A 13,675-nucleotide genomic window follows, 5' to 3' on the forward strand; every position below is an offset into this window, starting at 1 on the left:
TAATTAATAATGTAAAAAATATTAAATATTATATGGTGTGACACATGAACATTTTCTTGCCACGTAATTTATTGCCAAAATGGAAAATGTTCATATTATTGTGCCAAATGTCATAAATGCATTTAGTTGTTTTTGAAACAATTAAGACATTTGTGAAGTACATGTAACTGCTAAATCGCATACTTTAATAAAAATAACAGTGCCATTAACAAATAAAATATTACAAATTATATTGTGACACACGAACATTTCTGTCAAGTTGATTACTAATCTTTTCAAATGCATATAGAGATTTACCGTATGCACTGTGCCTACAGTTCTTATTATACAAAGCAACACTTGATTACACTAAAGTGTCCACACCTGTGGAGTAACGGTCAGCGCGTCTGACTGCGAAACCAGGTGGCCCGGGTTCGAATCCCGGTCGGGGCAAGTTACCTGCTTGAGGTTTTTTCCGGGGTTTTCCCTCAACCCAATACGAGCAAATGCTGGGTAACTTTCGGTGCTGGACCTCGGACTCATTTCACCGGCATTATCACCTTCATATCATTCAGACGCTAAATAATTTAGATGTTGATACAGCGTCGTAAAATAACCCAATAAAAAAAATTACACTAAAGTACACTTTCAGATTTAAAATATCCACGGTTGTTTACAACTATATGTGGTGATATCTCCTGTGTAATGTCACGTAACAAATACATCAATATAGGCTATCCACTTTTTCTACCATTTGTAGTACTTCCCTTTTTTTAACAACACAGACGCTTTAAATTCTTCGCCACTACAAGCTTTTGTAACTTCCTCTGCTTATCTGACGTCTTTTTTTAAATTGTTTTTTTTAACGATGTTGTATCAACTACTAGGTTATTTAGCCTCGATGGAATTGATGATAGTGAAATGATATTTGGCGAGATGAGGTTGATTATAGATTACATGACATTCGCCTTACATTTGGGGAAAACCTCGGAAAAAACCTCAACCAGGTAACTTGCCCCAATCAGGATTTGAACCCGGGCCCACTCATTTCACGGTCAGTTGTGCCTACCATTACTCCACAGCAGTGGACCGAACATGGGTTATATACATTAATTCTTTTGACTTTCGGTTAGCTTTCTTAAGAATACGCATAAAGAAATGTAGTGTTTTCCAGGCTATCCTTGTAATATTAGTGACTTATTTCAACCAGTTTGTTACTAAAATATATACAGTACCTAAGTGTTTACTTGTGACACTGGTGATCCATTTAATTGGTATATGAGACGAATTTAATTTTGTGTTTTACAGAAGGATACATATTGATTTACTTTTGCTCACATTGATTTCAATTTTATTTGTTGTAGTCCAGGTTTCAATAACGTCAAGCTAGTTTTGCAAGGCGGTGATATAAGATTTATCACTAATTTTTTCTGTATATTATACAGTCATCCACGAATAACCTTGCCTGAGAAGTGACATTTCTATTCAAATCCTACAATAATTTTCAGTAAATATTTTGCACCGAGAAGCTATTATACATTTAATTTTACTTCTGAGACCAGTGAAATATATGCCAATTGTATTAGAAAGGTGCATGTATAATTATCCAATAGCATGATATTATCTGCAACAAAAACTAAAGGGCATGAAAGAAAAGAAGAAAACATTAATGCTGTGGTTCTTAGAGTTCCATTAGAGTTACACGTTCATTGTCCACTGAAAGTAGTATTTCTCTATTGAAGTGTAAAAGAGAAACTCTCATAAATTATGTCAGAAACAAAGAAAGGCACCACCCAAATATGTGGAATAATTAATTTAATAATGTTATTACCGGGACTTGAAAAAAGCAATCATATGTAATGGGTGGGGAAAAAAATACTTTTTAATCGCGCTTCTATAGTTCGACAATGCTGACTATTCAGAGTTTTGCCTGACAGGTGAGCTACCATAAATTCCTTGAAATCCTAGTTATTACTGAAGCCAAATGTGTGTCTCTTGTCAAGAGTCCATTTTATTTATACTTGTTAAGACATCATTCATAGACTAGTTACCGCTTTCAGTTTTGATACTACATACACTGAAATTAATCTATTATTATTCGTCCTATTTATACATTTATATTGAATGATTCGGTCTACCTTCATAACACATCTCATCAACAATACTCGATAAGAGTTGAATTAGCTTCCATGCTGCGTTGTATTTAATTTGTCATGTTCCTATAGCAGGAATATTAAATAGGAATTCCTTAAAACAGATTTATATTCACTCCTATGCCTTTATATAGAATACCAGTACATATACTGTATTTCTTAAGATTTGGTTACTTTATAAACAGTATGCTAGTGCAAGAACTCTTTTTTTCATATTTAATAATTCTGGCATGTGTCAATAAATATGCTTGAGACCTCTATCTCTCTGAATTACTCTTTACTAACTGGAAACATATTCCAAATTTATATTTTAAAAAAGTATTAAAATATCCTCACAATTTAGAGCATAACAATTCCCGAAATAATCATCCTACATTAAATTATTAAGATAAAAATGATTCAATCTATCGCTTGTAACAATACCTTTATGGTCCTAATAAATTAAGAAATAATTTACATCCAACAGATTTATTTTAAAATGGTCTGCAGTTATTATTTTGAATTTTATTGTACCTTAATAAATTGAGTTAAGGTACAATAAAGTTTCATCAAGTTTCAAACAAAGTAATTCCATCTTTCCAACAGGGGGACAATAAATACTTAAAGTAATGCTAAACTCGAAAAACTTATTGATGCCACTTAATTTCATATTCTATACCACTAACACCAAAAAAAAGTGTCTTATTGTTCATACTGATTCAAGATGAATAGTTTCTTAGTGTTTGTCCATTCCACTTTTTTATTGTCCTTCCCATTTCTATTTCTCTCATTTTTAGTAGGTACTTCACATGTAGTATATATTTTATTTTAATACATATAATGACCATGAAGATATTTGGATATGTCTTACAAAATTCTTGCTGAAGACCATTGTGGTAATATTCTGCCGCATCTGTAGTTTGTACATTTCGAAATTTTCGTGCTTCAGCCCAGAATTCAGGCGGGGGGAGGGGAGGTTGATGTGCCAATGTAGTTTTCCAGAATATAATAATATTCAAAACATTCTCTAATAGGAGGGGCCTCTGATATTAGCTCTGCAAAAAATCTGATATCGGTACTTCTGTTGCTGGTAAATAAGAAAGAACGAAATATAAAAATTTTTAACCACTTTCGAATTTCAGGTGCTTTGTGTCTCAGCTGCTGGTTTGATATACTGTTTGTTTCCTTTAATTTTCCAGAGCAAAAACTGTCCTAAGCGAAATTTACACTCTGTAATTTTAACACTGGGAACATTTATTTTGGCAGCATGTGTGATGCTATTTCATAATATAACAAGAACTTTGAAATGATTAACTGCTAACTACTTACCTGGGTGAAGCGGTTCCTGTGATTTCTGAAGTGAAAACCGTTCAATTTATAAGGAATTTTTTTGTGGAGATGCATTTGATTGTATATGCAAGGTGTAAAAGTGCCTAAACTAACTGACCCCAGTGCTGTCATGGAGGCCACACGAGGCCATATATCGTATGGAACCTACAATTTTTTTTTAATTAATCGTATGGGGAAATGAAAATTTTGTCTGTAAGGAGCCATACGGCATATGGGTGCCTAAGTTTTGTACGTGGAGATCTATACAGATCTTAGATCATCTCTTCCTGTTCCTACTGTACCTACCGCCTATTTTGTTTGATGTTCATAAACAAAAATTATCCACCTCTTCAGCACTGGAATCCAGAATTATATAAAATAATGGTTGAAAAACAAGAAGTGCTGCAAATATACACTCCAAGATTCATCGAGACAAGTGTGCATCTATGGTGGTGCTACATGGTGTATTCTTTAAATCAAACTTGTACAATTAAATTGTAAAGCAAAACAATTTCTTTACTTCTTCTTTAATATTAAAAAAAAATAATTAAATGACAATTGGAGAAATAGAGAGAGGAGAGTAAAATATATTTCAAGGGAGAAAACAAGGGGTGGGGTGTATGGCCAAGAAAAAAATTACCATGACAGCACTGACCAAACCTAACCTGTTACAGACTCATGTATGTAAGGTGAATAAGCTGAGTATGAAGGAAACTACCTCAGCGCTAATTTAACTCTTATAGATGAACTATATAAAGAACTTCAAGTGTCAATATTGTCTCAAAGGTTTCTGTGTAACAAACTTCATTTAGAAATGCCCATCTGCGATTATGTTAACTGTAGAAGAAGGAAGAAATATTGTCGTCATATGAAGTTACTCAAATTTCCAATTAAGGACAAGGAAAGGCTACAAAAGTTATTTTTGATTTCACCCTTATAAATTGAACGATTTTCACTTCAGAAATCACCGTAACTACCTCAGCACTAGTTTCAGTAATTTAAGGACCAGTATAAAGTAAATTTGATTAAAGTGAGAAAGAAATTCGTAAGGGAGGCGGTCAGGAGGGATTGAGGTTGTCTACTAATTCGTTGCAAACAACTATTATAGGCTATTTCATTTGACTAACGATGATTTATAGAGAGCAAAATACCTACAGTAGGGTAAAGAATCTAAATCAGTACGTTTGAGAACGGATATAAAAGTGTCAGGAAAATAACAGAATTACCGTAATTGCAATTAACTCTGCATTGGCAGAGAAACCGCACAGGGTATCGTAAATCTGCTGAAAATTAGAAAATTGTGTAAAAAAATGCATTCAGAGCGAATTTTCCAGCCTGATAATATCTCGCCCACGTTATGGACATAATTCAATACCGTAAGACTGATATAAAACGAATACTAGAACAATTTGTTAACCAAAGACGATGTTCAGTAGTTATTTAACAACATACAGAGCAAATAAAAACACAAATGCATATTCTAGCAATAGTTCAGATGAAAAGAAAATGATTAGTACGACCGCTTATTCGTAAAAAGAACACTGCCAGCTGTGTAGCCTACATGAAGCAATATATCAGGTCTACGTTATGAACACGTTGAATTTAATGTGGACGAGAAACGTACAGTTATTATTTATCTGCTTCCATATCGCATCATATAATACACCTGTAAAATGAAAACATATAGGCCTAGAAAAGAGGAAACATGTTTGGGGGAGGGAGTTGTAATTCTTCCCCTTTCGGATAAATTTCAGAAGAGGGATACCTGCTTTTCCTTCATATTCAAAATTTGTAATCTTGTTCACACAAAATAAATTAGTGCCTTTTCGTGAGCATCATGATGTGCATTCAACAAACGCAGACAAATCTGCTCTTTTTAGTATTTTGTGATAATTGTTGCTAGGGAGGTATTGTATACTGAAAATTAAAAACAATTAGATTTCGTACATCAAATGATGACATTATATATTGAACGCTAACAACATTATATCAGCCATGTACCAAAATGTCATCTATGTGTGTTGATGAATTTGGGTAAAACAAGCTTCTGTATACTACAATTTAGCGACACATCAAAGTCTTATTGTAACATAACCTCACATTGCAATGAGAAAGAAATTTGGAGGTGGCATGACGTAAAAAAGTCATCCCACAGTCGTATTACTCTATGTACTGTTCAGGTACTCTGCCATCTAGTGTTTGTTATTGCAAGCTCATTTCTCGACACTAGCGACGCATAGCGTCCGTTATTTTCCAGTTGCGTCTAAATTTAGTATAAGCTTGAGCAATCTGTTTTATATATGATCTAGGGTTTTATCCATCACGTAGTTATAATGTTCACCACCTACGACGTCGGGCGCTGATCATCTTATTTGATCCGTCAGCCGTAAGATGTTGCTGACCGCAGTTTCGCTTATCCATGTTTTAACCTTATCTCGTCAGCTGTCAATATTTTGTGGAATTTGTTTGATACAGATGATCATAGATTCCGTTTATACGTATATTTGACATTAATGAATACTCATTCTGTATTACTTAAAAGCGACAATTACATGTGATATAAACGACGGTGTACAGTGCAGTAATTGACGTTGAGCCTTATTCGTATATTTTTTTGTATGAAGATATCGAGCAGATGATCCTGTAAACCAGGGACCAATACTACTCATTAAATTTTGCTTTTTGCTATTAATAAATTACGTAATGAACATCTACAACTTTTCATGACAGGTGACGTATTCGAGAATAATATATACAGTATAATATGGATATTGTTTTGTTTGCTGTTTGTATGCTTAATTATAAGTGCCGGTGAATGTAGAGTATCCAGCGCCCACTGAACGAATATTTCACTTTTATCACTGCCAATGTTGCGCTATAATCGTATATGCAAGGTAGGCTATAACAAAAACTAAAACTAACCAAACCTAACCTGTCAAGCAACAAGTTATACTAAATATGTGTAAAATTGGCCTATGTCTCTATAGTGGGAGTGACATAAGTAACATTGACCCCTAGTTTTTCTTATACGAACAGAAGGATAACAGGATTGGCGTTCATTTGTGACATTTTTATTGGGAAATATTTGGACACCAAAATTTGTTTCCTTCTCTACTTCTCTACATTCTTCCTCAATCTTATTACTCTTCGTGACAAGTAGTCCCACTGTCAGTGACAAGGTTAGGTAGGGTTTGATGAGATAGATTAGTGACAAGTAGCTCCAATGCCAGTGCTTAGGTTAGGATTTAATGTGGAGGTAGATTATTGATAGGTAGCCTCAATGATGATATTAGGTAGGGTTTGATAAGAAATTGATGACATGTAGACCCACTGTCAATGATAATGTTAGGGAGGTTTTGATGAAATAAATAAGCACCAACTACCCCCACTGTGAGTGATACCACAGTCTAGTATATACAGTCACGAAGCTTGAGTAGTTGGGGTACTATTTCGCATTGTCTGTGGTGAGGCGATAGTAGCGATCCTAGTGATTAGCAACTATCTATGGATGCGTATTCTCAATGTATTGAGCTTCGTGACTGTATATGCTAGACTGTGGTGATACGGTTGTGTTATGTTTGAGGAGCTTTTTTTTTTTCATTTCATTTCATTTCATTTCATTTATTATATTCCATAGATCTTACATTAGCAATGAAGCTTTAAGATGTGGAACAAGTCAAAATTTTACAAGATTACAATTACAATTTTTACAATATTTTACAATTTTGCAATTGTCTACAATTTTTTACAATATTTTGGCGAGATGTAGTGAGATGAGGTGAGGCCCGAGGTTTTGCCAAAAGATTACCTGGCATTTGCCTTATGGTTGGGGAAAACCTCGGAAAAAAACTCAACCAGGTAATCAGACGAAAGGGGGTTGAAATGAAGTGAGGCCAAGGACTTGCCATAGACCATCCGCATCAGTCCCACGGCTGGGGGAAACCTCGGGAGAAACCAGATGAAACCATTATTCTGTTCCAAGTGTGTTTTATTTTTCTTAGTACTTTGAGTTCTGCATGATGCTTCTTATCAGCAGTGCTGTGGCTACAAATACACACCGCTCACCTGTCTACACTCCAGTCCCTGTGGTGTTTCTTATGCGTAAAGATTAATCTGATGAAATCGGCCTGGGTAGCGTAGTCAGTATAGCGCTGGGCTTCTGTGCTCAAGGTTGCAGGTTCGATCCCGGCCCAGGTCGATGGCATTTAAGTGTGTTTAAATGCGATAGGCTCATGTCAGTAGATTTACTCGCATGTAAAAGAACTCCTGCGGGACAAAATTCTGGTGCACAGGTGACACTGATATAACCTCTGCAGTTGCGAGCGTCGTTCAATAAACCATAATTTAATTTAATTAATCTGATGAGTGGACAAGGCTAACTTAGTAACATTATTTTGCAAATTAAAATTGTTAACATGCCTAAAATTGCTTACATTTTCAAAGAAGCTATTGAAATTATTCTCCTTGTGCATTGAGACAAATGCTGTGTTATAACAAATTTTCGTTCATATGTTGCAAATCTGCTTGAAAAATGTTGGCTATTTCTTCTCGTATGTTATTTTAAAATTCTTGTAATGTCCGCGGATTTGATGTATACACTTTGTCTTTTAAAGTGTCCCACAAATGAAAATTGCAGAGTGCTAGGTCTGAGGATCAAGCAAGTCACAGCCTAGAACTAATCACTTTTGTCACCAAAGATGTCAGCAGTCTCTCGAGTTGCAGTCCCATCTTGCTGAAACACACCATGAATTTGTTCTTCATTCAAGTGAAGAAAACAACAAATTTTTCAAAATTACAGATAAATACTGGGCAGCTTTAATTTTTTGTGAAGGAAAACAGGGTCACTTATTATAGTCACACTCTTGACACGCCACACTCTGATCTGAGGATCATGTAGCAGACTTTGATGTATGATTCTTGGATTTTGTGTTGACCAGTACTGATTATTTTGTCTGTTCACTTGGTCATGCACGTGAAACCACGCCTTGTCACTGAAACACACCAATTGTGGGTTTAAATTGCTGACAAATATGGACTCAAGAAACCAGGTGCAAAACTGTATTTTCCTCTGCAAGTCCCTGTCTTGCTTGCATTTCTACCATTTCGTATGGATGAAATTTCAGTAATTTTGTCACTGTGTGCTTACCCATAGCTGACTTCTGCCTCCTAGGCTAACTTAGAGACTTTCGTGGTGAGCATTCTAATCGAGCACCAATATTGTCAAGCTTTTCCTGTGTTAAAACGTGACGTCTTCGATTTATTTTCTTATCCGATACTGTTTCTCTAGTTTTGAGCTTTTTACTATTTTATGAACTGTAGGTCTACCTCTGTTAGGGAGATCAACCTGAGGAAAGCGTTCATGAAGTATTCTACAACACAGAGCAGATGATTAGTTTTTATATTGTTACACTAAAAGAAAACTCTTTATCTTGTACTAAATTTCTGCAATACACACTCACAACCCAAGAGAACTGAACAACACCACAGCATGCTTCTCAATTGCCTTGCCTTGTTTGCAGCTGACCTTGCATATCGCACTTATTGCTATCTGTTTGTGGACAAGTATGCTCTGCTTCGCCGCAAAATTCTGCCGCTGAAGTGAGTCTGGGTAAAATGATGTCTCCGTAAAACAATTTTGATATTTTGTAATAAGCACACATCATCATCTCCGCACTACAGCCACACATGGGCCTTGGCATCCTCAACAATTCTTTTCTATGTTTGTCTTTCCTGTGCCTTCCCCCTCCAATTTCTCACTCCCAATGCCACCAAGTCATCTGTCACGCCATCAAACCATCTGAGCTTAGGTCTTCCCTTTTTCCTTATCCCTCCAGTTTCATTAAAAAGCAGCTTTTTGGCTATTTCGTCTTCGCTCATTCTCATGAGATGACCAAGCCATCTTATCCTTTCTGCTTTTATAATCGCCACTATATCCGGTTCTTCATATAACTGATATAATTCCCGGTTAAACCTTCTTCTCCATATTCCTCCCTCATTAATCACTCCATATATTCTTCTTAAGATCTTTCTTTCGAAAGTTCCCAGAGAATTTTCCTCTCTTTTTTGTCAGGATCCAAGTCTCCACTCCATAAATCAACACCAGTCTTATTGTTTTATAAATTTTAGTTTTAATCGTACAAGGAACATTCTTTGCTTTTAATATATTTGCTAATCCAAAATAGCTGTTATTGGCTGCTATTAATCTAGCCCCTGTGTAATAAGCACACAAACATACCAAATGTTTAGAAATGGTTTTAATATTAAATTTGCACTTTTGAACAATGTGTTATTGTTATTATTATTATTATTATTATTATTAATATTATTATTATTATTGCTAATTATTTATTTATTCTTCCTTTCTTTATATCTTTCTTTCTTTTTTAATATTGTTATTACTACTACTTGAAACTGGTTAAATTTATGACAAAGTAATTTTGGTCTTGTGACAAAGTTGTACTTGTTGGTAGGCCTATATAAGGGAACTAGGGGCAGGATGGAACCCCGGGGTGGAATGGAACTGTCCATTTATTTGCATTGTAATATAGTGCATTTTATAAAACTTTACTGTTCCAGCGGTAAGGAAGAAGAGAAGCCATTTTGACTATTTGGTTATTGTAGTTGAAGACTGTAGTGCGTTTTTCTTCGTTTCTTCTGTTTGAATTGTAACTTGCATGAATATTTACTAACAAGGTAATGTAACATGTATTTAATTAGTGTTTTTTTTACATTGCCTTAAAATGGGCATTGTTGGCTATATTTTAACGTGTTCAGAATCATTTCATTTCGAAAGGAATTTTGTGGATGTTAAACTAAATCTAATCTCAAAGTAGGGGCAGAATGGACCAGGGTTCCGTTTTACCCCAGCATTACTATTGTTTGCTAGGTTTAATACCATTCTTCGTCTTGTCTATATTATCTTCTAATTCTTTAATATTTATTTATTAGTCTTATCTATTGGGGTAGTGAATGAAAAAAAAAATAACCATTAGTGGTGACCGTTTTTTGGTATCAGCACAACAGATAGGGCTCTTGAAAAAAAATCAGCAAACACTGCAAGTTCGTCTGTACCAACTGATGATCCTGCCTTGACTACAGCCTCCACTCAGAATATCCAAGAAGATACGGTTGAGTTAACTCCTGCGAAAAATGTGGGCCTTCATCAACTTCGACCAAATTTCCTCAGGTTTCTCCACAACAAATCTCCGCCAATCCGAAGAACAATACACAAGAGACGAGAATAAAGAGGAAGAAAGGTTGTGCTGCGATTTTGACAGCATCACCTTACAAAAATGAACTCCAAGAAGCATTTTAAAGTTCTAAAAGAAAGGTGAAGGAACAGGAAGAACAAGATAGAAAAAGGTTGAAATTCGTCCCTGGGACAAGGAAAGTAAAATACAATGCAAAAAAAAGTACGAGGCGCGTCCATAAAGTAACTTTCCCACATGTCCCATAGCTAGCAAACCATATGTTGCGCAAAGCGACTGCGTGTACGTGATAGAGTAATGTCCTGGCATGGCACATGTGCTAGCAGAATTTCCCGAGTGCTCTCAGTAGCTTCGTTGCATTGGTTGAAGATGGACATTCCTATTCCAGCTCCCGCCACATGTGAAGTGCGATCAGTCAACACCTGTGGAGTAACGGTCAGTGCGTCTGGCTGCGAAACCAGGTGGCCCGGGTTCGAATCCCGGTCGGGGCAAGTTACCTGGTTGAGGTTTTTTGCGGGGTTTTCCCTCAACCCAATAGGAGCAAATGCTGGGTAACTTTCGGTGCTGGACCCCGGACTCATTTCACCGGCATTATCACCTTCATATCATTCAGACGCTAAATAACCTAGATGTTGATACAGCTTCGTAAAATAACCCAATAAATAATAAGTGCGATCAGTGATAAAGTTTTTGAATGCAGAGGGCATAGCGCCAATTGAAATTTATCATCAGCTGTGCCAGGTCTATGGGCCTAACGTCATGAACAAGCAGATGGCGCATTGCTGGTGTAACTTAGACAATTTTCAGCAGGATGCCAAAATGTGCATGATGAGGAGCACAGTGGGAGGTGAACCATCATCACAGACATCCTTGTGGAACTCGTGCAGGAACGCATCATGGAAAATCATCGCTTCACAATTACGGAACTCAGCAGTCAGTTCCCTCAGGTCTCCTGCTGCATGCATTAAAAAAACTTTATCACTGATCGCACTTCACACGCAGCAGGAGCTGGAATAGGAGTATCCCTCTTCAGCTAATGCAACGAAACTATTGAGAGCACTCGGGATGTTCAGCTAGCGCATGCGCCATGCCAGGACATTACTCTATCACGTACATGCAGTCGCTTCACGCAACATATGCTTTGCTAGCTGTGGGATGAGTGGGAAAGTTACTTTATGGACGCGCCTCGTAACAAGGCAGAAGAATAAAATTGAAGAGAAAGATGATGGTGAAGATGATGAGAGTGATGCAGAATGCCTGTACTGCAATGATTTGTATTCTTGTTCGACAGAAGGATGGGTAGCGTGTATCTCCTGCCATAACTGGGCACATAATTCTTGTGCAGGAATCAATAGCAAAGATGATGAAGTGCAACACGTGTGTGCAAAATGTGTTGATCGTGATTGAATTCTTTTCTTTTTAATTTTATAATATTTTGATGTGCCCTTATTGCTATTGATTTGAATGAATGGTGTTGGTATTAGCCCACTTTGATTAAGCTTTGGATACGCTGCCTCACGGAGATAATTGTGTGAAATTTGACAATGTATCAGTAGGGTTCCATTCTGCCCCAGGGGTGGGGCAGAACGGACCACTTTCATATTATTTTATTTTTTGTTATTGGTTGCCCCTATACATTTCCATGTGTAACCTTTGTGCTTCATAGTGAAGAGGACATGTTAAAGAACATGTCTACAAAATTTCTGCTTTTTATTTATGATACATAACATTGTGTATCCATTTTTAAGTTTTCCCTACTTGTTAATATAATTAATTAAAAAAGTAACATACAACATTGTAAAAGTGATTTCAGTTTAATATTAAAAACTTAAAATTATATTACAGTAAAACCCTACTTAACCAAAATGATTAAGTAAAAATACATACACATAATTTTTTAATCATAACACGAACGTTTGTTCTTAAGAAAATACCGGTACTTCCTAAAATATACTGCATCTTATTTTCAGAAGGTCTATCAGTGCATGCTTCTTTCTTCTCACCCCACAGCAAGGCTACATATAAGTGTAAGTGTAAGGAATTCAGTTGATATAGAATACTGCTTTCCACACTCTCAATTCAGTTATGTGTTTAGTACCAGTAGCAGCCAGCAGGTGAATGTTGGTTTCGTCAAGTGAAAGTTATTCTTTGTTTGTGGTCTTTTGTTCCATTTATCCCAATAATCAAGGAGCCAATTATGACTGAATGAGGGATGACAATTGATTCCATGTGTATTCACTTCTGTAATGCTTAGGTATTACACGGAACTGCTTGACACCTAAGCAAGATGTATTGTAGTGTAGAACATATGTATTATAATATAGTACATGCTTTTGCTTTACATTGTTACATGTATGTATTAAGGGTACATACTATAGAGTTTAAAAACGTCCACAATTGTTATCTAATTTCAATGAAATTTTAATCACAAATTCCTTTTATCAAGATCAAAAAATATAAATATAAAAATGTATACTATCATATCAATAAATCGGATTAACTCTGAATGAATAATGACTTTTTCTACTTTCATGGCTTAACATGTAGCTGGATACTGAGTAATGGATTTGTGTGTTCGATTTTTGTTATCATTTGTGGTTTGGAATAAAAAAATATTATAGAAGAATTAAAAAAAGAATATGAGGTAGAGCATAAAAATTATACTGGCGTGTTTTTCAAGTGACATAAAAATAATACACATTTCCATAGAATAGTGATAAAAATGGCATTGCATTATCTTACTTAGTTTTTGAGGAATCTGATTTTCTAAATTCAAAAATAAAAAATCATATTCGAGAAACTGCATTTAAATGTAACTACCTGATGAGCAGTTAGCTTGTGGCCCTTAAAAGAATTAATATTTATGTCACCAAAAATTCGAATAATGAAATGAAATTTTGCACAAATATTTCTCATAGACTAAGTAATTTTTTTGGTTGGAAAATTGAAAAATGGTAAAAATTGAAATTTTTCACTAGAGCTCAGTAGTGCATACCCTTAATACTGCAGAGTCTTCCTCTCACCACC

At 35.6% G+C, this 13,675-nt stretch overlaps 1 protein-coding gene across 3 annotated transcripts in view; it reads left to right on the plus strand.

The window, feature by feature from the left end:
* Positions 1 to 5,825: 5,825 nt before the first annotated feature.
* LOC138707590 (uncharacterized) overlaps positions 5,826 to 13,675 on the plus strand; it is a 122,176-nt gene continuing 114,326 nt past the window's right edge. For 2 of the 3 annotated variants that reach the window (XR_011334283.1, XM_069837198.1), the window contains exons 1-2: positions 5,826 to 6,170; positions 12,619 to 12,675. Coding sequence is in view for 2 of the 3 variants with exons in the window: in XM_069837198.1 (XP_069693299.1) it covers positions 6,164 to 6,170; positions 12,619 to 12,675 (64 nt within the window). In the remaining variant the exon portion in view is untranslated. The remainder of the gene's footprint in view (positions 6,171 to 12,618; positions 12,676 to 13,675) is intronic. The other variant, XM_069837199.1, reaches the window with a different exon arrangement.

Source organism: Periplaneta americana, chromosome 10 (genome assembly GCF_040183065.1).
Source record: "Periplaneta americana isolate PAMFEO1 chromosome 10, P.americana_PAMFEO1_priV1, whole genome shotgun sequence".
NCBI lineage: Eukaryota > Metazoa > Arthropoda > Insecta > Blattodea > Blattidae > Periplaneta > Periplaneta americana.